The 26,976-nt window shown below is 36.0% G+C and overlaps 3 protein-coding genes across 7 annotated transcripts; 1 reads left to right on the top strand and 2 right to left on the bottom strand.

The window, feature by feature from the left end:
• The first annotated feature begins 615 nt into the window (after positions 1–615).
• Positions 616–8,394, top strand: LOC135212949 (zinc finger protein 585B-like). Of its 3 annotated transcripts, none has more exons than XR_010314033.1 (3): positions 616–878; positions 1,525–1,694; positions 6,384–8,394. XR_010314033.1 is itself a non-coding variant. In XM_064246705.1 (2 exons), the coding sequence occupies exon 2, from the start codon at positions 2,326–2,328 to the stop codon at positions 4,855–4,857; it is 2,532 nt and encodes an 843-aa protein (XP_064102775.1). In that variant the 5' UTR covers positions 616–878; positions 1,525–2,325; the 3' UTR covers positions 4,858–8,394. The 3 variants fall into 3 exon arrangements, 1 of the variants encoding a protein (XP_064102775.1); XR_010314032.1 differs by having other exon boundaries at positions 6,348–8,394; XM_064246705.1 differs by having other exon boundaries at positions 1,525–8,394.
• A 1,229-nt stretch (positions 8,395–9,623) lies between these two features.
• LOC135212952 (gastrula zinc finger protein XlCGF57.1-like) lies at positions 9,624–16,439 on the bottom strand. Its single transcript, XM_064246709.1, has 2 exons — positions 16,310–16,439; positions 9,624–15,011 (listed from the first exon to the last, which is right to left on the bottom strand). The coding sequence occupies exon 2, from the start codon at positions 14,375–14,377 to the stop codon at positions 12,578–12,580; it is 1,800 nt and encodes a 599-aa protein (XP_064102779.1). The 5' UTR covers positions 14,378–15,011; positions 16,310–16,439; the 3' UTR covers positions 9,624–12,577.
• A 938-nt stretch (positions 16,440–17,377) lies between these two features.
• On the bottom strand, positions 17,378–26,242 carry LOC135212951 (uncharacterized). Of its 3 annotated transcripts, none has more exons than XM_064246707.1 (4): positions 25,853–26,242; positions 18,963–20,510; positions 18,447–18,611; positions 17,378–18,077 (listed from the first exon to the last, which is right to left on the bottom strand). In XM_064246707.1, the coding sequence occupies exons 2-4, from the start codon at positions 20,451–20,453 to the stop codon at positions 17,547–17,549; spliced, it is 2,187 nt and encodes a 728-aa protein (XP_064102777.1). In that variant the 5' UTR covers positions 20,454–20,510; positions 25,853–26,242; the 3' UTR covers positions 17,378–17,546. The 3 variants fall into 3 exon arrangements, with proteins under 3 accessions (XP_064102777.1, XP_064102776.1, XP_064102778.1); XM_064246706.1 differs by lacking the exon at positions 25,853–26,242 and adding an exon at positions 24,383–24,657; XM_064246708.1 differs by lacking the exon at positions 25,853–26,242 and adding an exon at positions 23,974–24,328.
• Positions 26,243–26,976: the final 734 nt, after the last annotated feature.

The following is a 26,976-nucleotide window of genomic DNA, read 5'->3' as shown; positions in this document are numbered from 1 at the left end:
AGATATCACCTCAATATGGTAGGAACTGCAACAATTCAGTACAATAAGATAACGAGATACCATGAACATCAGCACACACACAAAATGCACAGAAATTGAACTACTATATTAAATAAAAACAAAACATACATAGAAAGACAATGGTAAATAAAATTAATAAGTTGGAACAAGGAAGCTAATAAGATAACAAGATACTGTGAATACCAGTACATAAAATCTATAGGCTAGACACTGATCTGTATTAAATACAATAAAAAAACAAATATGTTAACTTATTACCTCACAGAAACGCGGAAGATAATAAGATAAGGAGAAACTATGGGACAGTAAATCCACAGTAGTAATGCCTGTTTGATTTTGTTATTTAAAATATATAACAGCAGAAAGCTTTTGATGACCTGCACGGTCCTCCTCCGTGCAGGCATCGAAAGCTTTCTACTGCTATATATTTTAAATAACAAAAATCAAACAGGCATTACTACTGTGGATTTACTCTCCCATTCTATTGACTCGTGTGATTGCGAGCTTTCTTTAGATAAAGAGATACCATGAAACGCCTTGGCACGACCGCTCGAGAAGTGAGAGAAGTTTGCCATTGAAACTGAAGAAGAAGAAGATAATGTTTACATTTGTTGACGGCTGACGGTTCCCTATAATATGTCGTGTTATGGCAGCTGACTGACCCCGATTCAAGGGTCAAGATGGACTTTTCCATGTGGACGTCGTTATTTTAAGTGGAAATTGACAGGACAATCGCCGGTGTACCGTAACTAAGGCCAGTTGATGTGAAAATACGATAGAATACCAGGCTATCAATTGTTGGTTTACGAACGAGAACACAGTTCAACAACCCCCTTTAGTCGTTAGTTCAAATTAAGGTAAGGAGTGATTGACGCGTCGAAGTTATTTGTTACTCCATTAAACAGATTATCGAATTGTTATTTGTGTATTGGGGCCCATACAGATTTGTGGGTGTTGATTGTATGTCATTTTTTCCTTTAATATCCAAAAACTGATTACATCCTAACCTACCTGTAGGAATCTTAACGTAAGCAAACTTTCGCCAGTGTAAAGCTTTTCGATATTTTCGGACATTCAGTCACAGGACAGCAATAAAGCTGTAAGAAGAGTAATAAAAATTTTGTAGATGCTCGTTGGATCTTTAATTTCTTCATGTACCTACCTATTTTTAAACTAATGTATAAAAGGAAATAGCCTAATGTCCATAACAAAGTAGATTGTAGTCTTTGTTTCAATTCTTTGAGTAAATTAACTGAATTGAACTCTCCTTAATTGTGAGAAATTTTCATGCCTTTGGAGACAGAATTGCAGGTTTTTGGTAAATTTGTAGGGTCATCCATCGTTGATTCTTGTAAAGGGTTAGTGCCGCCAGTGCACTTTTTAGTTCCCGGCACGTGGCCTTTGGCATAAATCCTAAATTCTGTATTTATCTATCCACTGTTGATATTGATTGTGTATTCATAAGCAAAGTTTTATACCCATAATTTGATTTTTTATTTCCAGATCCAGGCCAGAGAAGTGAATAATCAGGATTCAGTCATCAAAATCACAGTTAAAGTAATCCAACTACAAATAACGAGGGCTAAAGCATCAGTGCAATATAAAAGATGGGTATAGGACTGCTTTGATTTGGAGAAAATCATCTTTTAATACTCTTTGAAATGCAAACAAATGTAAGTTATATTCCAGTTCCTGTAGTAGTCGTTGTTTACAAAAACCATGAACCAGTATGGCAGACGTCTGCAAAATAGAACACTCATATTTGAAAAAAGAAGAAAACAAAGCATAGTAAAATTAAATATACATCATTAATAGTGCATTGATTTAGATATAATAAAAAGTTTTTGCATTATGAATTGAATATGTGCATTTGTGCTGATTAATATTCTTTTTCATTCTGAAAGAGGTCTTGATTTTTATGAATGTAACCTGAAGTGTACTTTTTTTAGATTATGGCAATTGAAGGTTTGATATCACCAAAGAAGTTCACAAAAAATGTAGAAATATTATAAAGAAAAATCATTTTTAGTGAGTTTTGCTTGTGACTGAGATGTTCTGAATGACATGCAAGAGAGATACAAGTGTATTTGATGTTCCAGTAGTAATTGGAAAGTGAATTAGCAAGCAGCGGTTTTTGAATCATTAGTGATTTTCTTTGACAGATTATTTTATAAAAGTAGATCTGGAAACCTTCGTTTTGTATCTTGAGAAATTTCTCTTTCTTAATATCACATAATGAAATACTGATTGTCATAATTTTGAGGCAAGAAACTGTCTTGAGAAAATTTATGGAAGCATTCTAGTATGGCTTTCTCACAGAAAGATGTTATATGTTCTTCCAAAGAAAATGAAGAAGAATATGCATATAGTCATGATCTTGACATGCAAGTAGAAACTGATACCGAAGGTCAGAGCTGTATGAATAAAACATATGATGAGCAAATTATTGAGTGTTCCTCTGAAGAACAGAATTGTAAAGTAAACTGTGCAGCTTATGAGAAAATGGTAACTCTTACTAATAAGGAAAAGTTTATCTGCAATGAGTGTGGAAAGAGGTTTGTGTTTAAAGGGAAACTCACCGAGCATATGAGAATTCACACAGGAGAGAAACCTTTTATTTGTACAGTGTGTGGAAAAGCCTTCAAACAGAAAGTGCATCTTGAAAAACATGGCATCACTCATACAACTGGAAAACCGCATGACTGTCAGGATTGCGGAAAGAAATTCAGTCGGGTAGAAACACTAAAACGCCACAAGAGGTCTCATCACGGAGATAAGTTATTTGTTTGCACAGATTGCGGAGAAAATTTTACTCAAAAAGGCCTTTTTGAAGTTCATGTGAAAATTCACACAAATGATGAACTAATTATTGATACTGAATGTGAAAATGGTTTAATTCAGAAAGCTGGTATTAAGAAGTACTATAACACAAATAAAACTAAAGGTAAACTATACCCTTGTCTTGGTGACGAAAAAGCTCTTATCCAAAGTAAACACACCATTAAATGTAAAAGAATCTGCTCTAAAGATAGGCCACACATTTGTTCCACTTGTGGGAAAAGATTTATCCACAAAGGCCACCTTAGTAAACATGAAAAAGCTCACCTTGATGGAATGCCATCCTCACACAAAAGATCAAAAAAAAAATTTGGCGAACAACCTGTTACTGATGTAGCTTTGCTTAGGCAGGAAGAAATTTTCTTCAGTGAGGATACTAAAATAATGAAAAACCAAAGAAATAACTTTGGAATGTCAGTGGTAGTAGAAGGTGAAAATTTTCACCCTTCCATTGAGCACGAAACAGAATATGAGGAGAAGGATCCACTTAAATTGAACCATGAAAATTGGACTACTCCAGCTGAGTCTCAAGTAATGCATCCTTTGCTTGACAAAATATTTTTGTGTAAAGAATGTGGGAGAATATTCAGTGATAAAGAACACCTGACTCAGCATGTGGATACTCATGCTTTTGAGAAACCATTTGTTTGTAAAGAATGTGGAGAGATATTTACTCAAACTCAGGCATTGGAATTGCATATGAGAACACATACAGGGGACAAATTGTTTATTTGTGCCGAGTGCAGAAAAGGATTCTCTCAAAGAGAGCATCTTGAAATTCACATGAAAATTCACACAAACGACCAGCCATTTATGTGTGAAATTTGTGGAGAGGGTTACATTGAGGAAGCCGACTGGAAAATGCACATGAAAACTCATACTGGTGATAAAGCTTACACTTGTTTAGAATGTGGGAAAGGTTTTACCCGAAAAGATACTTTTATTCTGCATAAATCAATACATACAGGACAGAGGCCATTTGAATGCGATACCTGTGGTAAAGTCTTTAAACACAAGGGAAGTTTAATAAACCATGAAAGGACTCACCCAGGAAACAAAGTATTTATTGATGGTCATTTTGAAGAGGAACGCATTGAAGTTGAGTTAACTGACATAAATGTGTTTAACAACAAAAATTATGTCGACAAGAAGCTCAGTGTAACGAAAAGCTCCAATTGCATTCTTCCAATGGAGAAAAACATTTGGCTTCCACCAAAGGAGTGTGACAGGGAATTTGGAGAAAATAATACTAACAAATTGCCTCTGGAAAAATGTGCCAAGTCTGCAGAGCCAGGGACTCCCATTTGTGACAAACCATTTATTTGCAACATATGTGGAAAGGTATGTGGTCAGAGAGATCAATTTGATAAGCACATTAGTTCTCACAATGTCCGAAGACCATTCGAGTGCGAGGAATGCGGAAAAAAGTTTGCTCACAGTGGCACTTTGAATTTGCATAAAAGAACTCACACCGGAAGGAAGTTATTCGTTTGCTCAGAATGTGGAAAAACATTTACCCAGAAAGGACATTTTAGAGTTCACATGAGAATCCATACAGGAGACAGACCGTTTCCTTGTGAAGTCTGTGGTCGAGCATACAGCCAGAAGAATGACCTCGATGTACACATGAGAATTCATACTGGTGAAAGGCCTTACACCTGCACAGTGTGTGGAAAGAGTTTTGGTCGGAAAGATATTCTTGGTAAACATAAAAGGACTCACACAGGTGATAAACCCTTCACCTGTCATTATTGTGGTAAGAGTTTTAGACAGAAGGGTCACCTGGATAAGCATACAAGGACTCATTTAAGAGGTAATATGGTTATGAGTGATTTGTATAGAGTAAGACAAACTAATATTACTGATAAGAGTTTAGAAAAGAACTCGAGAGACACTTTGGTACGTGGCGAGACGAAAACAGTGAAAAGTCCAGAGAGTAGCCTTGAAGTTATTGAAAAGGTAGAGGAAGAAGTGATATTTGGTGGTGAATTTAGTTAAGAATATTGCAAGAAACTATGTTGTGCAGCTTGAAAAAATATGGTTATAATTAAAATTTATGTGAAACTTGATCCATTAGAAAATTTGGTGAATTGGGAAAGCATTAGGTAATGAGAAGAATATGATTTCTTTGGTTTATGAAAATTTATATTATTTCATTATTAGTAGTGAATAATTGTTCATAGAATCTGTTCTGTTGTTATTGTTTTATTTTGTATTTTTTGGATCAAAAGGTCAGCATTTAGACTTTGCTAAATCTGCCAATGCTGACAAAAAAAAATGGTTGCAATTTTCTAAAAGTACCTGATCAGGACTCTGGAATAACTGTGCTCCGCTTACCATCTGGTCTCTGGATAGACACTTCTTTTCCGGATACCTGTTGCGCTGCTTATTTAGTAGTATCTCCAAAGGTTTTCTTTGTTCCCAATGTGATTCCTGATCTTAGCATCATTTTCCTTTTGATATTTTTGTTTTTGTTTCTAGTAGCCTTTGTTTCCTATGATTTGGCGAGACTCCTGAATGTGCTTGCTTTATTTAACTCATAAGGCACAATAGGCTGTTTTCTTTCTCCTTTTAAATCTTCAGCTGAAAACCCTCATGGGCTAAAGGTAACATGCTTGCTTGCCTCATGATATTTTAGCCGTATGGGCATCTTTCAATGTCTATGAATGGCACGATTGCCATACCTTCTTGAATATTTAGGACATTTACTTTTCCTTCTAAAATCATTGCAAGTTTCTAAATAAAGGCAGTCCTCGGCTTACAACGTTCCGAGGTTACAGCGCTTTTCAATTATATTTATCAGAAATTATTTCCAGGTTCATGACGCACGTTCCAGGGTTACGGCGCTTACAACGCTGATCTGGCAGAAGAAATATGACTCCAAAAATGCAAAATAATCATTGTTTGAAAGTTTTTTTTATGAAAAATGCAATAAGAATACAGTTTACATAGTTTTTAATGCACCCAAAGCATTAAAAGTAAGGTTTTCTTAGGATTTTTGATGATGTTATGGCTTACGACGATTTTCAGCTTACAACATGTTTCAAGAACGGAACCCCCGTCGTAACCCGGGGACTGCCTGTAACCATATTATATTGGTTATTGACAGCTTAACATTATTTGACATACGTATACTACTTTAAAGTTCTGTTCTTTTGCATGTTCTTTATCCCCCCCAGAATATTTGCCATTCTTTTGTCTATCTCCAGTAATTATATTCTCGCCCCATCCTATTTTGTTCTTACTGAATTTTAAATTTCCTTTTCCTCATGTGTTAACTGTTTACGTCTTTTGATTATTATCTAAGTGGTGATCTAAAAACCCCATTGAGTTGGATAACTTCTGCTTATTTTCCTATCTCTTTTCTCCTACTTCCATAAATATCCACACTTCTTAAGAGATGTCATGATTAAAATGTCAAAATTTGTTTCAAGAAAAAAAAAGGCTCTTTACATAGAAGACATCAGTTCTTTCTTTCTTTATTCCAGGTATTAAAGTTGTTCATTTTTGTCTTCCATATGCAGTTGGATCACCACCTGTGACCTTTGTGGTTGCCATACCAGATAATTTGTAATCGATAAATCTTTCTTGCTCAAGGAAGGAAAATTCGTACTTGATAAGCTGGTAGATGATGGCACATAGAGCACAGGCTGTCCAAAGTGCTGATGTTGGCATGTTTGGAAAGTTGCATCAGCCGATTATTAATCATTGTGTTTTGGATTCAATAGTAAAATCCTCAGAGTCAACTAGTTCCTTCCATCGGAAATTTCCTGTTTCACCCAAAACCTATTACTTGACATTAGCTTAATCAGTGGTTCTAGTCGATCTCCAGATATGTCCTTGATAACAAAGAATCTCCCCTTTATATACACCTGCCTGAATATGCATCCTTGTCCCTGAGCACCACCTAATAGTGGAACTGACCATTCTGCTTGTCTGTTGTATAAACAACACTTGCAGTTCTGTTTCAAAAGATTCTTAGCTTAAAATTATATTAGAATCATTCATGAAATCATCACAACCCTTAAACCTTTGCTAAGTTTACAATTTCATAAAAACTTGGTGGTGGTATTTGGCCTTATTATCACCCTTTTTGCCCTACTATTTGTCTGTGTGTACACTTGACTGGCCAAAATGCTTTCCTTAGTGTCAGTACCTATCAGCAACACTCTTTAATTATGGTGCACTTCATTGAATGGCTGGAATTGAAGATGAAAATGCATCAGGAGGATCAGTTACTGGAAGGACTACTGGACTTAATGAGCCCCCTCTTTTGCAGTAGCCAAACAAGCTGAAACAGCTGCAGACCCAGCAGAAGAGGAAGGTGCAGGAGACAGCTCCTTCTATACCAGGTTGATCAGGAATGCTGCAGAAGACAGTTTATCTAAGATGTTGAAAGTAGGCCAAATCTTCCGCAGGAACTCTAGAGGTATCATCTTGGTGTCTAGAACATGAAGATCTGATGAGGCTAAGGACAAGACAGTTGTAGATAGTGCACCACCACCAATAGCTTCTTAATCCAAATAAATAAATCTCGTATTCATCTGGAGAAGAGAGTGAGCAAATCTCATCTACTCTTCACAGCTGCTGACAAAAGGAGAGAGGTATTCCCCCACTCATCCTTCATAACCACTAGTTAATGACTCTGTTGCCAAGTTCAAAGACTAAGTTTGACCCACATACATATTGAGATAGTTGCAGAGGAGGAGGACTTTTCTGGGATATTCTGGAGGTGGCTGTTACCACAGATTAAGCAGACTTGAGGTTAATGGGTATGTACGTGAAAAAGACTATTTTTAAAATAATATTTTTGGTACTGAGAACTTTCATTTATATCACACGTGGCTTAAACTGTTTATCCGTAGTTGTGTGGATCAACAGTGCAAAGTTTCCAGAATGAACCATTTCCTCAGATACCATAGGATCTTTTTATAGGAAGAAAACTACTTGTATGCAACATGTGCAATCATAAAGTGCAATACTACTAACAAATCTTATGTTAAGTCATTCGAATAAAATAATAATGAGTTTTAGACATATAATAGATTTATTAAAAATTCCTCATAGTAGCACGAGTCTTCAAATGGAGAAACAAATCCACAGTTATGTAAATGTACATATATTTAAGTTTAAAACAGAAAGGATAGCTTTCGGGAATCTGTACGGTTCCCCTTATCAATCTCTAAGGGGAACCGTACAGATTCCCGAAAGCTATCCTTTCTGTTTTAAACTTAAATATATGTACATTTACATAACTGTGGATTTGTTTCTCCATAGATTTATTATTAAACAAGTATAGTGTAACAAAACAACAGGAGGTTATGTCTTTTGTACTGCACCTTGATGTATTTCTTTTATAAGTGTATGAATGGGATGTGTTAATGGTAGTTAATATGTACAGTATTTGTATCTACTGTAAACAGTATTAAATGGGATCTTGGAGCAAATTTTCCCATAGCCACTTCATTTACTTTTTAGTTTTCCAAGTTTTTACTTGTAGATATATTACATATTCTAATAAAAGGGAATTTCAAAGTAAGTTCTTTATTTTAACCTTCTAATTCACTTCCATGTCATTGTTGGGACACCTGATATTTGATCCCTTTATGGATGTGACTGCTATTCCTCTTCCCATGCAGGGTTGCCAAGTGAAATGTTGTCCAGTCTGTCTTCCTTGGCCCACCAACCCACCAATAGTTTGGTCAAGTTTTTGATGTTGGTAGTTTCATTCCTAATTTAGTTATATTTAAACTAATTTTCTGCCATTTTCCATGTTTTAGTGCATGATAAATTCTTTTCTTAAACCCCAAGCCTTCCTTAGCTGAAAGCCCTTGCATTTTTTCAGGTGTGTTTTAACTACGAGTTCTACCTTCCAAGCCTTAGATCTGGTCTTGCCACTGTTTTGAATTTAATTTGATCATCTCCTAAATAGTAGTACATAGTTCTCTGTCTGACCATTCTTCTCATGACTGGTCCAAGGGTACTTCAACCTTGTCAGATTACTCACCATTAATCACTTGGGCATACTCTGGGTATATGAATACGGTACTCCCATGGTTGCTATGACTTTCAGAAGTTGATTCTTATTTCCTTTCACAGCTGGATGTGGGAAATTCTCTTATCATGTATGATATGATGACCTTATATTCTACAATATATTGTATGATCATAAAGCGCAAGTAAAATTAAATGCTCGTTTCTTGCATGAACAAAAACAATCTAATATGGTAAAACATTCACCCAATCAATTTTTACTTCACCTTCCAACTGTACAGTAATTCTACACCAGTAATCACCAAACATAGGAATAGAGTAATAAAAAGAGTTCCATGGAGAAAAATTTTCTAGCTTAAAAAAATTCTCTATATTTTACATAATGAAGTGTATACTAATACAATTAAGGGTTACTTTACATAGAGTAAAAATATTCATGAAAAATACATTGTAATTTAAATATAGTATGATCAATTAATTACTTATGGAACAGAAAGAAAATGAGAGACTGAAATATTATATGTAATACATTTGCAGACAGAATTTTAAACCATACAATAACCTTCAATTTCTTCAGATCACCATTCACCTTGACTATACAAGTCACCATATATTGCAAGGCCCTTGCCTTGAATATATATATATATATATATATATATATATATATATATATATATATATATATATATATATATATATATATATAGATATATATATAGATATATAGATATATATAATATATATATATATACATATATATATATATGATATGATATTTTGGATAAAAAAAAATTATCAAATTTTGGGTAAGATCAGGCACTTACAATTAACATACTATATATTTGTTACACAGCTGGAGATTTATAGAGGGTAGACTTAGAAAAATCTGGGAATGAAGATAGGTATATCTTTGGTAGTAGTACAGTCTCGGTCTCTGGTGACAAGACACAAAGTTCTTGGAAGATGAACAGATGTGTTCCCTAAGAATGGACTGGAAGCTGCCTCGTGGTATTTTCCTCATTCACAGGTGTGAAAAGACAAAATATTGTGTATCAAATTTATACCTGTCTCAAATGGTCGTGTAATATCACAAATGATGATATACTACATGAATTGAGGTCTAACAAATTTCACAAAATGAAAAGCCTCAGTATATATGACTGAAGAAATAATTAAGGATGTATGTAGTGAACTCACTATATTAAATTTATGTCGTGAAATTCCTTTACCTTTACATTTTATATAAAAACAACATTGGCATAATAACAAATAATCTTATTTCATTCAGAATAATAATAACAAATAATCTTATTTCATTCAGAATAATATAACTAAAGAGAGGTATACATATTTCCATTTTCTCTACAACTGAATCTTAACCTGCTTACATTTTTGTAGCCTTTAATAAACTAAATCCTTTTACTAAAACCACATCACATTTCATGAATAAAACAATGGAATCTATTCACTTTCTTCTTTATCTGTAACACTTTCAACCCTTCCATCTTTGAATACATATTAAAATTAAAACTTGTAAGGCTACGGCCTTACTATTTTTCCCTGATAACCTTACAATAACAATACTTTCAATAGACAGTATTACAAAACATCATGTTAAAACTCTCCTTAACTTGAATCCAAGACAACTACAAGTTTTTATATACGTACAGTTGATTATGTTTTAAAATTTGTTCAACACAACTTATACTAGCAAGGCAAATTTAAGACAGCCCCATTCACTCATAGATCATAGTCGACAGTCGTATACCAAAGATGAATTGTAGATGACAACATAGAAAATATTGATTTTGAGTCACTTGTTTACTGAAATCAACTTTTTATCCATACATTAACTGTACCCTAAACAAATCCTTTTAGCAAGAGCAATTCAACTTGATTATGCAAGTCAAAATTATGATGTACAAAGTGTCTCTATTTAATGTAAAACCTCATTATTTTAATCAACCTATACAACCAAAAATGTGAAGTATTAGTTATAAAAAATATGGTCAACTACAAAAATATTAAGCATCAAATCCTCATTAAACAATGCTCCCTTTCTCACTGCGCCACAACTTCAAACACCTTGGTTACCTTCGAGACAGTCATACTGGTGTTGGCTTCAATATCTGGTACCCTTCGTCACTTCATTCATACAATATAAAATTTTGTCATGAAATGTAAAATAACACTTTGACCATTCTCAGCATTATTTGAATTGCAATGTGATGAGAAGGGAGGCAATAGTGTGTTTTTACAATATGTGTTATTTATCATTTGTTTTTTACTCTTGAATCACTGCCACTGATTTATAATGTTTTGCAGAGTGTAATGTAGATAGCTTGTGTTGTTTCTTAGTCTATATACAGTAGTTATTACCTCTTGACAAGCTCTTTTTTAATACCAACTGTCGCATTCTTGTTTCTGAAACAAATGCTTGCATGTTATTAGTTTGCATTTTGCACTGATTTACTTTCTACTTTTGTTTGATCGCTGCATATCATTGGTAATTCATTTCTGTGCATTGTTATAATTAATAATTTACCACAACATTGTTAGATTGTGTAGTATTTTGGCAGTCCATTATTTCAGCTCCATTTGTTTATACTATTTGCTCCACAGATCCTGAGAATTATTCATATGCATTTTATAAATCCCTTGGACCCTTGGACACCAGTCACTACAACTGTTTGACCTTCTTCCAAGGTAAGGAATTTAGGAAGTTATATCAATAATACTGTAGTAGAATAATCATTCTTAGTCTTATAAAGGTTGAATGAAGATTGACTGTTTGCAGGCTGGTGGCTCTGATGACTTGAATGAAGAAAGCAATGTGATCTTCCATCTTCCATACACAGACACTAGAACACACACACACACACAGAACAATATGCAGCACGACAGTACAACATAGGAAAGCCTGAGAAATACACTTGTTGTAGATCACCAAAACAAGGAAAACTGAATGAAACTTGTAGTCACACTTATTATTGGGTATGGTAATCAAAAATGCTGTTTCATGATATGTTGTAACAGGAGAATGGTAACCTTAAATGCAGAAAATATGTTAAAACCATATTGGGAACACAAAGACAGAGATAGGTAGAACAGGCAGAATGGGAAACTTTGCTTCTTTTGCGATGTCTGCAGACAAATGCTACTGAACATAACACTTACATATGGTACAATGATTTTGCGATGAAATAATCCTTGTTCTTGTGTTATAAACAATTCACTGCTTGTGTATTGTAAAATAATGATTTGAAAGTGAATGATACACAATTTCCCTTATAAACAGTGACTTGAGTGTAAATGAAGGTTGTTTCGAGACTGCCTCTCTAGCATAACTTCAGCTAAACAACTTTTAAAACATTATTGAACTATACATAAAAACTTTCCTGTCACCATGGGTACATATCTTCACATGATAAAACATAAACCATAAAATATCAAAATATAGGAATGACATAAGTTCTAATTCCAGTAATAACAGTCATAGATTATCTTCTCACAAAATTAAACAGTAATGCTCAACATAAATGCTAATCTTGTACAAATAGGTCCATCTGTCAATGATACTGTAATAGGTCATTTACATGGGTAACTTTTAATTAGCCTCTGAAAGTAATATATTGTACATCAATAAAGAAAAGCTGTATAAACATTCTCCACAATACTACCTCAGTTATAAATAGTAATTTAATATGGGCTTTTAGAAAAGAAATTAGAAATCCCCATCTTCCTCTTCTCTTATAAAAACTTCGGCAATACTGTATGAATCCACTTCTTCTGTAGCAAATGCCAAAGGATCTTTGGTACACTGGGCATTACATTCTAAAGGATTCTTAAAATTGCTTTCTTCTACACATAAAATATTTATGGGCTCATTAGAGTCATCTTTCACTTCCACACTATGAAAATCTTTGCTTTCCTTGGAAGACCTTTCAACTACTTCCCCAGATGCTATGGGTGCATTAAATCCTACATGATTCTTAGCATTATTTTCTTCTTCATATAAATCGTTTATTTGCTCATCAGATTCCTGTTTTACTTTTTCACAAAGAAAATTCCTGTTTTTCATGTTAGAAGTATCGTCATCTTTCTCAGGCACTGTGGATTTATCAAACCCTACATGATTCGGAGAAATGCTTTCTTCTTCGTGTTCATCAGACTCTACTTTTACATCCACACTAACAAAATCATTAACTTTCCTAAAAGAGTTTTCATCTTCCTCCAATTTCTCCTTCAGACTTTCTTCAAAATCATTGACTTTCCTAAAAGAGTTTTCATCTTCCTTCACTTTCTCCTTCAGACTTTCTTCATCACATTTTATTTTTCCCTCTTCTCCAGAAGGTAGCAATTTTTTCCGAGAATGGCACTTCATGTGTTTTTTAAGCTTCACCTGACTCTGGAAACTTTTACTACATTCATGACAGGAATACTCTTTTGCATGACACTTTGCATGAGATTTAAGGGCTTTGCTGTGTGGGAAAGTCTTATCACATATTTTACAAGCGAATGAATTTTCGGCTGTATGGTTCTTTTTATGCCTATTAAGGTGCCCTCTTTGACTGAAAGTCTTCCCACACGTATCACAGTGATATGGACGTTCTCCTGTGTGAACTCTATAATGCTTGCTAAGGCATCCTTTCTGAATGAAAGTCCTACCACATATATGACAAACGAAAGGCCTTTCTCCTGTATGCTTTCTAATGTGATGATTGAGGTGATCTTTAGTTGTGTACGACTTTCCACAGATATCACATGAGAATAACCGTTCCCCTGTGTGAGTCCGTTTGTGTTTGTCAAGGTTTATTTTATGGATAAAACTCCTGGCGCATACATCACAAGAAAATGCTCGGATGCCTGCGTGTACTTTATAGTGGTTGGTAAGGCTGACTTTATGAATAAAATTCTTATCACACAAAGTGCAGGAAAATGGCCGCTCTCCGGTATGAATCCTCATGTGTTTATCTAATGTGGGTTTTGCAATAAATCTCTTTCCGCATAAGTCACAACCAAATCGGCGATCTCCTATATGGTTTTTCTTGTGGGTCTCCAGGTGGCCAGCTTGAACAAAACTCCTTCCACACAGGTCACAAGTGTATGGTCGTTCCCCTGTGTGTATTCTCATGTGCTGACCAATAGCAGCCTTTTTAGTAAAAGTCTTCTCACAGATATTACAAGAAAATGGACGTTCACCCGAGTGTGTTTTTTCATGCTGCTTAAGGTTATCTTTCATGGCAAAATCTTTGCCACAAATGCTGCAGTTGTAAGGACGTTCACCTGTATGTATTCTCTCATGTCGTTTTAGATGACTGCTCTTGATGAACGTTTTACTACAAGTGCTGCAAGTGTAGGGACGCTTACCTCCTATACTTACTTTCTTTGGTGTTGGAGTTTCCAAATCAACTTGTTCAAAGATATTTATATCTTGTTCATTATAGGAATATGGAATATCACCCACATGACCTTCAACATCTACAATCTCCTCCCGTTTCACTAAATCACTTTTCATATCCATGATGTTTTTAGTCCTACTAAACCAGTTTCTCAGACAAAAAATATTTCCTCCTTTCCATAGCTTTCAGCATTTGCTGGACTTTCTCCCTTGTACCTCATATCCCTTTATGTTAGAATCAGGGTCTTTCGCAAATTCCACTACATTATCTGGCTGAATTTCCAAGAAGAAATATCGAAGTTTTCCTTAAAATTTGTTATTAGGCATATGACTGAAAAAATATTACAGGAGGAACTGAACATTTTCACTCTCAAACAAATGAGATATGAGAAGCAACGTTTGTACAAGCGAGTTTGCTTCAAACATCTTGTTCTTAAAACTGAATACTGTAACATAACTGACTGATGACATCTTACAGTTTTTTTAGTAATAGAGACCTTCTCCAACACACTGATTTTCCAACAAACTGTCTAATTAAGAGAAAAAAACGCACAGAGTAATGCGCAGAGACCACAATTATGCAGTCATTACTACCACTCACTTAGCAGAATCTTTTCCAATGATTTCTTGAATTTATTTCATAGGAAAGCAGGTTCTAGATGATTAAGAAGAAATCAGATGATGCTTTTTGGATACCATTTGAAAAAGTTTTAAAGCAGTTCAAGACCAGTTGCCCAATTTGTGAACTTGCTGTAATCTGAAATAGAACAGGTGAGATTAATTACAGCTGTGGTACCCATTCCCTAACTTGAATTAAGAAGCTAATGTTTCTGGAAAAAGCTCACTTCAATAATTGTTTACATAGATTTAAGTTTTGGAAAAATCCTTATTTAGCAGCAAAGGTGACATCGCTTAAATGTGCAGTGATGCTCAAATCTCATGCGACATGACTCCGTAGGATGTTGTTCAAAATTCACTAACTGGCAACCTAGCATGCTCCATATTTATCCTTTATTTCAATGCGAAAACGCAAGTATCGCATACACTAAAGGCCATAGATATTGTTTTATAGAGTGGAAATCTGTCATATATTTGAAAATTGTAAGAAATGTCAATGTGGTAAGCCAAATTTCAGAAAACCCTTACAAAAAACATTTCAAAACTTTCGTTCAACTCATTGCTGTAAGTCCTATTTGATTGTTTTCCCTCACGCTGAAGAAAATGTAAAATAATTATAACAAAAGTAAATCGCCCACCGATTATCAACGTGTGAGGGGAAAGATGTGTGACGTAATCAGTGTCGGTGCAACAACAACCACCTGGTTAAAATAAGTAGGATCCTACAATGAGTAGCGACCCATTAAATTATCTTGAAAACATTTAGTTTATGTCTTTAAGGAATATTTGGATTTCAACCTAATTGTTTGTTATCTTTCTTAATATTTCAAAACTGATAGGATACTAGCAAATATTCGCCTATTTGCCAAACGCCAAATATTATTCCTAGGACTTAGGTGTTAGATCTTCTTTACTTACGCTTAACATTTCACATCTCTATATTCAATAATTTCTGGCCAGAGCAAATGAGTTAATCTAACACATTCTTGCACTTCAAGTTACCTTATGAAAGAATAAATTATGCCATCAAAAAGCGAGCAGAAGGACTTTTACAAAAAAATAATTTGTAAACCAGTTGAAAAACCAATGGTTCCATCATGCCTTGTATTAATACTTATGATATTTTGATTATAGGCATCTAATCCTTCTCCATATAAACCAAATATCATCAATTCATCGTCTTTTATTCTTCCAAAAGAACAGGTAATCTCTACAAATAAAAACATTAGTAAAGATTACATCTCAGAAAGCTTAGATTATTTTTCTAGGCCTATAAATCATTTTGCAACATACAGCAGCTTAACACAGCCTGAAACTTCAACATTCAAAGAAACTGCTGTAATTCATATTCCTCAAAGAACAAGGTGACTCTACAAATAAATTCATGAGTAACATACATCTCAGATGGCTTAGATTATTTTGTTGGCCTATACTTACCAAAACAAAGACTGGACCGTGACGGCCAATTTGGGCTATATTTTAAAGTCACTTAAGTAAAATAAAGTATAGTACACGAAATGACTCGCTATACGTAAAAAAAAAGATTCGTCTGTTTACATCTGTCCACGTGTCTTCTTTTATTCCTTCGTATATCGTGTTTCTTTTTACCTTTTCTTTCTTTTCACAGATGTATTTGTCACTATTGATCATTCTTGAATTTATTTTCCGTCTTGTTACGTTATAAAAGCAAATTAGACATATCTAATAATGTTTTATTCGTCTTAACCATCACCTCGAACTGTGGGGTGTCAATAATGGCGTCTGTGAAAGCCAGCCATTCATGTCTCCTTCTTCGTAAATCTACCGTTATCTAACCCTCCCTTCTCATAGTTATTATTATCTGAATAGACTTGGACCTTCCAACCCTTCTTGGCCTCACAGAGGCACAGCTGACACTATCACGTAGTACTATTCTCACCAGGGAAACGCAAAGGCCATCTAATTATAACTGTTATGGTGTTATTTATCTCTCTCTCTGATTCTGGTTCGTCCCTGTTCTCTCCAGAACTCTTTGAGGTATAGCATTCCTAGTATAGTCTGTATATTAATCTGTAATTTCACGTGCATGTCTTGCATATTGTATTTTTTCTTTTATTTTTTAAGGAATACCCTGCTCTATGCTACGGTTTCTTCACCTCTCTACAGCTAAACTAATGTTTTGTGGTGTTAACCGTCTCTCAACACGATCTTTATAACTGATTCTCACTTCTGCTTCTGTAATTTATTTTTCTTGTAGAGCTAACATGTTTTAACTTTGTATTCATACAACAATAGCTTCTTTTCTAGTTTATCATTACGGTTTCCATCTGCTGTCCCTTTCTTATTTGACTTGATACTTAAAGTTTAATTTATCTTGAGTTTGTTCTTTGTCATTTTACCCTAATTTTATTTTTTATTATTTTTTCATATTTCTACAAGCCTCTCTCCCCAATATCTCACTTGCTCTGTCATTTGTTAGCTAATCTTTTCATATTTAAAGCCATTACTTCAAGGAAAAGCAATACATTTTATTAAGTTAGTAGGCTTATAATTGAACATTGCATATAAACAGGTTGTAAAAAATGAAAAACCCAATATCTCGTTTATACCGTCGTTTATACAGTTGCCAATCTGTTTCAATCGATAAAAGGGTTATGTAACAAGCATGATACCGAAATACAATCAACTCCAGTCTTTAGAAGGGAATGACAAACCCGCAATCGCTGACGTAAGCGTTCGTGACAGGATCCTGCTCGGCTGCGGCCTTCAAAATCCCCAGCCGGCGAGACACGACGCCGAAAGCCGTGTCAACGGTCTTTGCCGTATCGGCTGTCAGATAGAAGCCGAAAGAGCCGGCTCTCCAGTAATCGGCTGCCGGCCAGCTCACCATGAGCCCTTCCTCGGCCGGGTGGGTGTACTCCTCCCCGTCCAAGATATTCTCGAGAATGGCTTTCCCTCCGGAGCCATCGTTCTCCTCATAGTCTCCTCCGTAGAGGATGGCGTGACGCTTAGCAGACCATCTGCTCGACGTGACCTGGTGCTCGTAGAAGCTGGTGTTCCTGTAGGAATGGCCCTTCTCCCCCGAACACAGCAAGATGGCCTGGCGACTCCTAGGGGTGGTTCCGAAGAGTTTGACGTAGACTCTCCCTCGGTTCTCTCCCGCCCAGCCGATGTCGAGGAAAATGGCGGGAGATTCTTGCGGTAGCATTGCGGAGAGGGAATCGAACTGCAAGAATGAGAATTGGGTGAAAGTGTATTATGGAGTTAGGGGAACATAATATTCTCTCTCGAGTAGCATATCACATCTCTGTTGGCGGGGCACTTTCGCCATTCTTTCAGGTAAAGTAAGATGCTAAAAAAAAGTAGCTACTACAGCTAAAGGCCAAAAGTGACGCTGCAAACGACCTTAAGTAAATACTACAGTGCCCCAATATCTGTTTACCTGATGAGCCAAACTGGCAAACAACCTTCAGTAATTCCTACAGTGCCCCACGTGAGGTGCACTGACGGCACTATACCCTCTTACTACGGGGGTACAAGGCAATACGATTTGTACAAAAAAAGAAACATGAAATATATACAATATCTGTTTTACCTGATGAGCCAAAATGGCTACTCCATCATTGGGATACACATCTTCTCTTAGACAGTGGACCAGAATTCCTTCGTCTCCCAAGGACAGCTGGGCATACTGCTTGGTCCCATTCCTCTCTTGCATGCCATAGACAGGGGCACCCTCAATTAATAGGCTTATTATCTCCTGTAAAACGAAAAGATTTATTGGTGTAATGTAAACAACCTTATGAAGACTACTACATCTGCTTCACCAAATATTTTTTTCTGGCAAGTAGCTATTTCTTTTGCATGGCTTAAATTATTAATCTAAGAGGCATTTGAAAATAAAACACTCAAATTTCAAACCCTTCAGGATACGAATATAGCTGAAAAAATATATATTTTTAAGTTATTTAAGGACGTTGCAACTATAGATATGCTTTGTATCACAGTAAATTGATTAAATATTTACTCCATGTTAAAATAACATATTACTGTTGCAGCTAAATCATTTTATAAACAAAGAATGAAACGATGGACACAAAGTTGAACTCACCTCCTTTTTATCTAACAGAATATTTGGCATAACAGTGACAATTTGAGGATTCTTCCCAGAATACTGATCTAGTATGCTACTGCAAGTACTGAGAGAATTCATTGCACTTATAAGATCTCCACAGTTATCTGACCTTCTGATTCTTGCATAGGTGTCTTTCAGGGTCGTAATGACAGTTCTCGCGTCCACTTTGACTTCGTCTTCAGTCATTAAAATCTTCCTAAGCTCGGACATATTGTTCTCCACTACAGTCAGCTCCCGTCTCATATCAGCAGCTCTCTTTTCGTAATGGTCGAACACAGTTTTCGCGGCACTTGCCTCCCTGCAGACCATCTTCTTAATTCTCATTGCATCTTTCATCAGTTTTCTCGCGGTATCTTTGAAGGTGAGCTTCAGAACCCTCACGCCTTCCTGGGTGTGGACTATGAAACATGAGGCTAAGGCGTCTTCTCTGTGGTCATCCTCCGAGCAAGAAGGGCAGCCCCATACGTTGCACGTTAGGCAGACGAACGAATAAGGAAGACTGTGGTCCGGGCATTGACCAGATGCGTTGTCCTCGTCTATCAAAAGCGGGCCGCCATTGTTGCCGGTCGATGTCTCCCCCTGAACACTGGAAGAACTTCCGGACAGCTGAGAATGTAGCCTGAAAACACTTTCCAGGGCAGACATCTCGCTTTCCTCACTGTCGTGGTTGTCGGGGTCGAGTTCCTCAAACTGAATCAAGTCGGTAGGATCGAGATTATATTCTCTGTCGTTTCTGCTGTTTGGAAGTCCGTTGTTAGCACCTGCGCCTACGGGCTTGGTCGGTTCAAGTAAACCTTCCTGGACCTGCACACGTTTATCGGTAGGTTTCCAAGGCGCAAGACTTTCCCCAACTTCAAGACTAGAATCACTCATTTCATCCGCCACTAGATCTTCATCAATATGAAAACCTGAGTCAGTTTTGGCACGCATCACTGGTTTTTTTGCCACATCAAATACTGCATTGACTGTATTGCAACACAGTAAATTCTCTACTCCACGAAGGGCATAATTTCTCACAGTTTCACCAAGTTTTTCACCACTAAAGCCATCAGGGAACTCCACAGTCTGTTGTTCCTGATAATACTTCACCCCTTCTTCTATAAATGTCCTATGTTTTACAGTTCTGCGAGTAGCAAAACGGCCCTCTTCAATGCATTTTATTGGTTTTTCCATTCCGTCACTGTATCGTCTTTCTCTCACTTCGCCATGCCAGACCTCTAGGTCAGCCACGGAGGAGCTCTTCTTCATCCTCGTCTGAGAGGAAATTTTGCGTGGTATGGCACCAGTAGAAGCCAGAGCCTTTCCTTTCCTGCTCATTGTCGAGTGATATCTATGGGAGCCTTGTGTGGTTGCTAGTGCAGCTGCGTAGAGACAAAACGGACACCTGTCTTTGTATTTTAGGGTGTGGTTCAGGCATTCCTGACAAGAGCAATGGCCACAGTCCAGAATTCTGGAGGCTGACTGCATGCTAGTGTAAGTTCTCTTGCATGTGTTGCACGTCCTTCTGGCGGCAAGATGATCAGCCTGTGACAAATAAATACAACTGATTGAAAGACTGCAATGAATGCTGTATGTACTGTATCATACAAAAATACAGTACGTGTAACAGCAAATGTAAATGATATGCAGAAATACAGTTTTTACACACACAAATAGGCATATCAGGTATCCAGTGTCAAAAGGGGTTCGAACTGAAAAAAATATATATATATATATATAATATATATATATATATATATATATATATATATATAAATATATATATATATATATATATATATATATATATATATATATATATATATATATATATATATATATATATATATATATATATATATATATGTAAGAGTTACATAATAAAAATATGGAATGTTATTCCATATATATAAAAGACTAAAACTAAAGAGGTCAACTAGATTGCTTGCAGGAATGTGATCAGACCAGAGACAATAAATATGACAGATACATACAAGTAGGCTAAGCTGACATGCCGTCACCTGTGGTCATTCATTTGTTTTGAAACATTAGTCCAAGCTCCCTGCTTGAGACAACTACCGCGACCTATAATTCAAACGGCCTACGTGATTAGTAATGTGTCTCATTTGTATGTATGTTCATATGTTTGAACTACTGTCTGCTTCCTTTATGACTTGTAACCGAGATGGTAGACAGAACAGAACAGAATTAGCCATCATCGTTGGCAGAAGCGATCAAGCCATCGTCATTAGAAGACCTGTACAATCCTATTTGATCTTCACCATGTAATCTCAGAGAATATAAGTATTTTTATACTTCGTGTTTTCTACTAGAACCTCACATCAGAAAGATATCATCATGAGTTTAACACATCGTCGTTATAACCAAAGAAGATAATACCGACTTCGTAAGTGATCTACAAACCCCAAGACACTCCAATGAGTATGGATGTGCATAACCAACCGACTTAGCGTTAGATTATCGCAAGTCTAACATTACCTCATTGGGCGCCTTATTATATAAGGCAACAGCCCTAATATTGGTGGCAGCGGTGGGATAATATTAGGGCTGTTGCCTTATATAATAAGGCGCCCTATGAGGTAATGTTAGACTTGCGATAATCTAACGCTAAGTTGGTTGGTTGTGCACATCCATACTCATTGGAGTGTCTTGGGGTTTGTAGATCACTTACGAAGTCGGTATTATCTTCTTTGGTTATAACGACGATGTGTTAAACTCATGATGATATCTTTCTGATGTGAGGTTCTAGTAGAAAACACGAAGTATAAAAATACTTATATTCTCTGAGATTACATGGTGAAGATCAAATAGGATTGTACAGGTCTTCTAATGACGATGGCTTGATCGCCTCTGCCAACAATGATGGCTAATTCTGTTCTGTTCTGTCTACCATCTCGGTTACAAGTCATAAAGGAAGCAGACAGTAGCTCGAACATATGAACATACATACAAATGACACATTACTAATCACGTAGGCCGTTTGAATTATAGGTCGCGGTAGTTGTCTCAAGCAGGGAGCTTGGACTAATGTTTCAAAACAAATGAATGACCACAGGTGACGGCATGTCAACTTAGCCTACTTGTATGTATCTGTCATCTTCATCGTCTCTGGTCTGATCACATTCCTGCAAGCAATCTAGTTGACCTCTTTAGTTTTAGTCTTTTATATATATGGAATAACATTCCATATTTTTATTATGTAACTCTTACACACACACACATATATATATAATATATATATATATATATATATATATATATATATATATATATATGCTGCAAATCATGTTCAAAATTTGGCAATATTCCAACCTGTGTGATTTTTGTGACCTTTCATTTTTATACCAAGTGCCCTTCAACGTGTGTTTTATGGTGATATCTTGAAAGAGCATAAAAGAAAAAATATTATCAAATGACAAATTTAAGAAATTTTGTGGTATTTTCGCAGGTCCAGATTGCCAGAATCTAGATGTAATATTATTTGTGTCTGAGTTGCTTTTCAGTATGTACATATAATGTTTAGTAGTTATTTGCAGTAATCACAATGCAAAACAATCTTAATAATGCTCTAAAAAGCAAAATTCAACGGTTGTTAGGGATGGTGAGGTGGAGGGCGCGGGTTGTGAGCCAGTCATATGCATAACTCGGTCTCGATTCCAGGGTTTTTGTCATTTTAATCGCCATGAACACGTTTAATCATCGGCTATCCTTCATCCAGTATCTATCAATGAAAAGTAACTTATTTAGTAGAATTACGCATGCACATTTCATTCACTCTCACAATAAACTGAAGAGGGGCTCACTATCTTCGTTGCTGCACAATGAATGGCGTAAAAAATAAAAACACTAAGGGAAATGATGAATTCGTAGAGAAATTCTCCATTTGGTTATGAGTAAATTTCTTTGCCGTTTAAAGTATTGGTCTAGTGACTAGTCCATCTACAAACGCGCCGCTGTTTAAATATCCGAAACTTTAAAATAAGCAAACTGGCAACCTCTGAATCATGGTGCAAGACGATGCTGAAATCAAGCAAGCAAAATAGGTCTGAAGCTCGACATTCACGTGGCAAGATAGTGCTGTAATTTTTGTCCTTGTTCAATGCACGTTCGGTCGAAAATCCTTTCGGAAATCTCGAGATTAACGTCGTTTTGATCCGTACGGCATCGTTGTTTACATACTGTTTGGTTGAACTTCCCAAAGTCTGGGCGGTTGGAGTGGCAACACTCGATTTAGGTGGTGTTTCTAATGTGCTGTGTGACTAACACCTTGTAGCAGGATTTACAAAACGTACATAATAAATCTCCCTGTCATAATGTGCGCGCGTGTGTGTGTACGTGAGCACGATCATCCTGACGTGTGTGTAATGATTCAGCATAATTTAATGTATATAATTTCCCCAGCATGGCTCCAAATTACACGATTCCTGGTAGCTAAAGTAAATTAGGAAAGCACAAATAAGTTTCAATATACGAAACAAAAACGAAAATATTTCAGATCTAAGAGGCTCTCAAGGAAAATCATTAAATGTGTAACATAGTATACGCGAGATAATGATAGGAGAGAGATGGATGTGACTAGGACATGTACTCCACACAGCTCCTTAGAGAGCCTACTCCTGATACGGAGGTACGATACGATGCCTTGAAAAAAAAAAAAAAAAGTTTTCTTCGCCACTTTCTTTTGTATTTCATTTTATCCGTTTTGATTGTGTCCTTTTTAAGCAATGAACGCTCCAACTTATCTATTTCCTTGGATCTTTCTTGTTTAATAATGCGCTTAATGTTTATTCCACACAAATAATAATAATAATTTCGTGCCTAGTTGAACGATTCTGCACTGTTTACATGCATGCTCGAACGCACTATTTTTCAGTAAAGGCACAATGGATACGTTCACATATGTGTATATAGTTTAACTCTCCGGTTCCGTTCAGAAATATAATTGAAGTGACCAATTTCTTCCAAAACATCAAGGAGATTGACTTGCCGAAAGCCTTCGTAAAAGTCGCCCTGATCACTGCACGGTATCACTGCAACTTGGTAGTACCACCAGTCTCTCTGCATCTACCGGCGATATGTGCTTGCTTGTTCGAAGAAACAGGCGTTGCCAGTTTTCACAAAGCTCTCCAAACAATTGCATGTCATTCTGATTATATGAACGTCTTGTTTTGTCTATCGTTCTCGCCGTCAGCTGCGTCTTAAGGAACTAAAATAGTATTTTTTTTCAATCAGTATTTTCAAAGCCACGCGCTTTACAAAGTTGTAGGTCTAGTCTAACGCAGTCTGGCAGCTTACTTGCATTACACCGGATGGGGATATTTGGGGAAAACTCGGTCTATACCTTGCGTTTGCAACCGATCCGCTAAATAACTACAAAACAACACTGTCATTCTCACCATATTGAGAGTGATTGGCGCTAACACCTCAGAGACATTTGAATGATAAAAGTGTTCACTGTAAAATGCTTTCGAGATCTTGTGGCAACAACAGAGCTCTTAGATGCGTTCTCGCCCTTGGCAGCTGAGATCTTTTAGTTTTAGGTTGGACTGAAGCACTCAACACTCAACAGGCAACAGCGGAGAGAGAGAGTCTTCGGAGATGTTGTCACTAGAGGGCAGGTAAATCGGTACAGTACGAAGCAGAGACCTGGTACCAGTCATGATACGATATATTAAAAGGTCTCTGGTACAAGTCAGACTTTATTAAGGTATTGCTTTCGTTAGACGAAGTTTTCCCAGTTACCAATAATTATTTCCTTACATTGGAATATATCTTACCTTTTCTGTCAATTCAGTGGTAAAGTAATAGACTGTGGTAACATTTACTATAGTAATCACAGTAAGTTTTAATTTTAGTGTAAATTTATTAAATTTCATAAAATATAGTATAGATTTCGTGTAAGTTCATTTCGTCAGGGAATGATAATAATAAACGTTACTGAAATTGCAATAAGTCATTCAATGCACTTACATAATTATAAATTACTTATTTCTTTTTACGTTATTTAAACGGAGAAATCAGATCAGTTATAGCTGCACTTGTATGCGGTAAATGAATTATGCAATGTATAAGGTATATGAATTATGTTGCCAAAGACTCGGAAATAAATATTCGTAACAATTCAAATACCTTTTCCACACAACCTCTTGACTTATGTTACGTAGCACTTGTGTGTGTGTGTGTGTGTGTAGCAATATTAGTTTTAGTAGCATCAGTAGTAGTTTTAGTAGTGGTATTAGTAGCACTGTATTAATAGTGGTCATTTCAACCTCACTTTCGTTGTCAGTTATACTCGGTCGTAGAGTCTACAGACTTTCAGAGCATGACGTTTTATTGTATACAGTTGACGATCAAATATTTGAGCCAGTTCAGTAACAAGGTAAGAGCAGCATTTCATGTCTGAATACGAGTATAAGCCTAACAAAGTCATTCCCTGGGAACAGAAAAAACCAACACCTTCTGGAGTCATCCTTTCTGAGAAAAAAAAAGGACAAGGTCTGAAACTTATAGTACTATTGGTATATCCAGAATTCAGAGTCTGCTCTGAAGAATAGCGTTTGAATACCTGAAAGTAAAGATGACATACTCTTCAGAATGTGTTAAGTATGCGTCATATCTTTTATTATAGACTTTTATTATCATTTTCATTTATTTACAAAAAATATTCACAGTAACTTGACTTGAAATGTAAAATCAAATCCATAGGTACCCATACATAACTGGATTTTTCAGCATCATTTTCATCATTCAGATTAGATTCACTTTCTTGTAAAGCTAGCTAAAAAATACCGTCCAATGAAAGCTATCAGAAATTATAGTAATTAGAAACGTCGATGAAAATACAAAAAAGATCAAGATATAATTACCTGTAGTTATTCATGGGGGGCACTAGTTCTTCAACATCTGTTTCATGTTACACCATTTACTTATCTATGAATACACACGGCAACGCCATCCAACCAACCGTTATAATACACAATTTTTCACGAACACAAACTCATTCAGTGTTTAAAACAAAAACGCTGTATATTGAGCACAATTCAGAATTCACAGTTTACGAAATTACCGGACCCCAGCGGACATGTCTAGCCAACACAGTTTCGCGCATGCTAGGGGTAAAAAAAAACGTGTAATGGCCTCTTCTTCAGCGACGACAAACCCATTCTGGAAATCCAGAGGAATTGGGGTCCCCTGGAATTACTGCTTAGCCGTGTCTCCTGGCTTCTGGTTAGTCATCTCAAAGACTATTTGGCACAGGAGTGTGGGTGAGAAAGAGCTTTTTTTATCTTATCAGTTATTTCTCTGCTTTTGTCAGAGATAAGGTTGGTTTGTTGTGGTACTTTGAGAAGCATTATAATTAGTTGTTGCTTTTCATTATTATTATTATTTTTATTATTTCAAAGAAAACTCATAATCACACGAGTCAATAAAATGGGAAAGTAAATGCACAGTAGTACGCCTGTTTGATTTTGTAATTTGATATATATATATTAATAATATATATATATATAGATATATATAATATATATATATATATATATAATATAATATATAACACAACAAATCAAACAGGCATACTACTGTGCATTTACTTTCCCATTATTATTATTATTATTATTATAGCTACAACCAAAACGCTAGTTGTATCTCTCTATATACAGACGCCCAAAGAACAAGACAAAGCAATCTCTCAATAAAAGAGAAATAACAGAGAAAAAACGGTCGATAAAGTGTAGTCAGAAGCCTTGTAACAGGGAGGAATCATTTAGAAAAAAAAATCTGGTTAAGCTAGATACGATAAGAAGCCACTTGATGAAGGAGACCGTTTATCGTTAACAGCTGATAGGCTATCTATGTCAAGTTGCATGTTGACATACTGAGCTAAGGACAGTCGCAATACACCAAACGCATACTGTGCTTAGGACATTCAAAAGTACACCAAACGCATAACATCCTTTGGACAGTCAAAGTATACACCAAGCGCTTTAAT

Source organism: Macrobrachium nipponense, chromosome 42 (assembly GCF_015104395.2).
Source record: "Macrobrachium nipponense isolate FS-2020 chromosome 42, ASM1510439v2, whole genome shotgun sequence".
Taxonomy (NCBI): domain Eukaryota; kingdom Metazoa; phylum Arthropoda; class Malacostraca; order Decapoda; family Palaemonidae; genus Macrobrachium; species Macrobrachium nipponense.
The sequence above is the reverse complement of the archived record's forward strand: the minus strand, read 5'-3'. Positions and strand labels throughout refer to the sequence as shown.

Bases quoted from the DNA above. Each gene is read 5' to 3' on its own strand.
- LOC135212949 (XM_064246705.1), top strand. From the start codon at position 2,326: ATGGCTTTCTCACAGAAAGATGTTATATGTTCTTCCAAAGAAAATGAA.
- LOC135212952 (XM_064246709.1), bottom strand. From the start codon at position 14,377: ATGGATATGAAAAGTGATTTAGTGAAACGGGAGGAGATTGTAGATGTT.
- LOC135212951 (XM_064246706.1), bottom strand. The intron at 18,612-18,962 runs GTGAGTTCAACT...TTCGTTTTACAG, and splicing joins TTCTGTTAGATAAAAAGGAG to GAGATAATAAGCCTATTAAT. The intron at 18,078-18,446 runs GTAAAACAGATA...TCATTCTTGCAG, and splicing joins TAGCCATTTTGGCTCATCAG to TTCGATTCCCTCTCCGCAAT.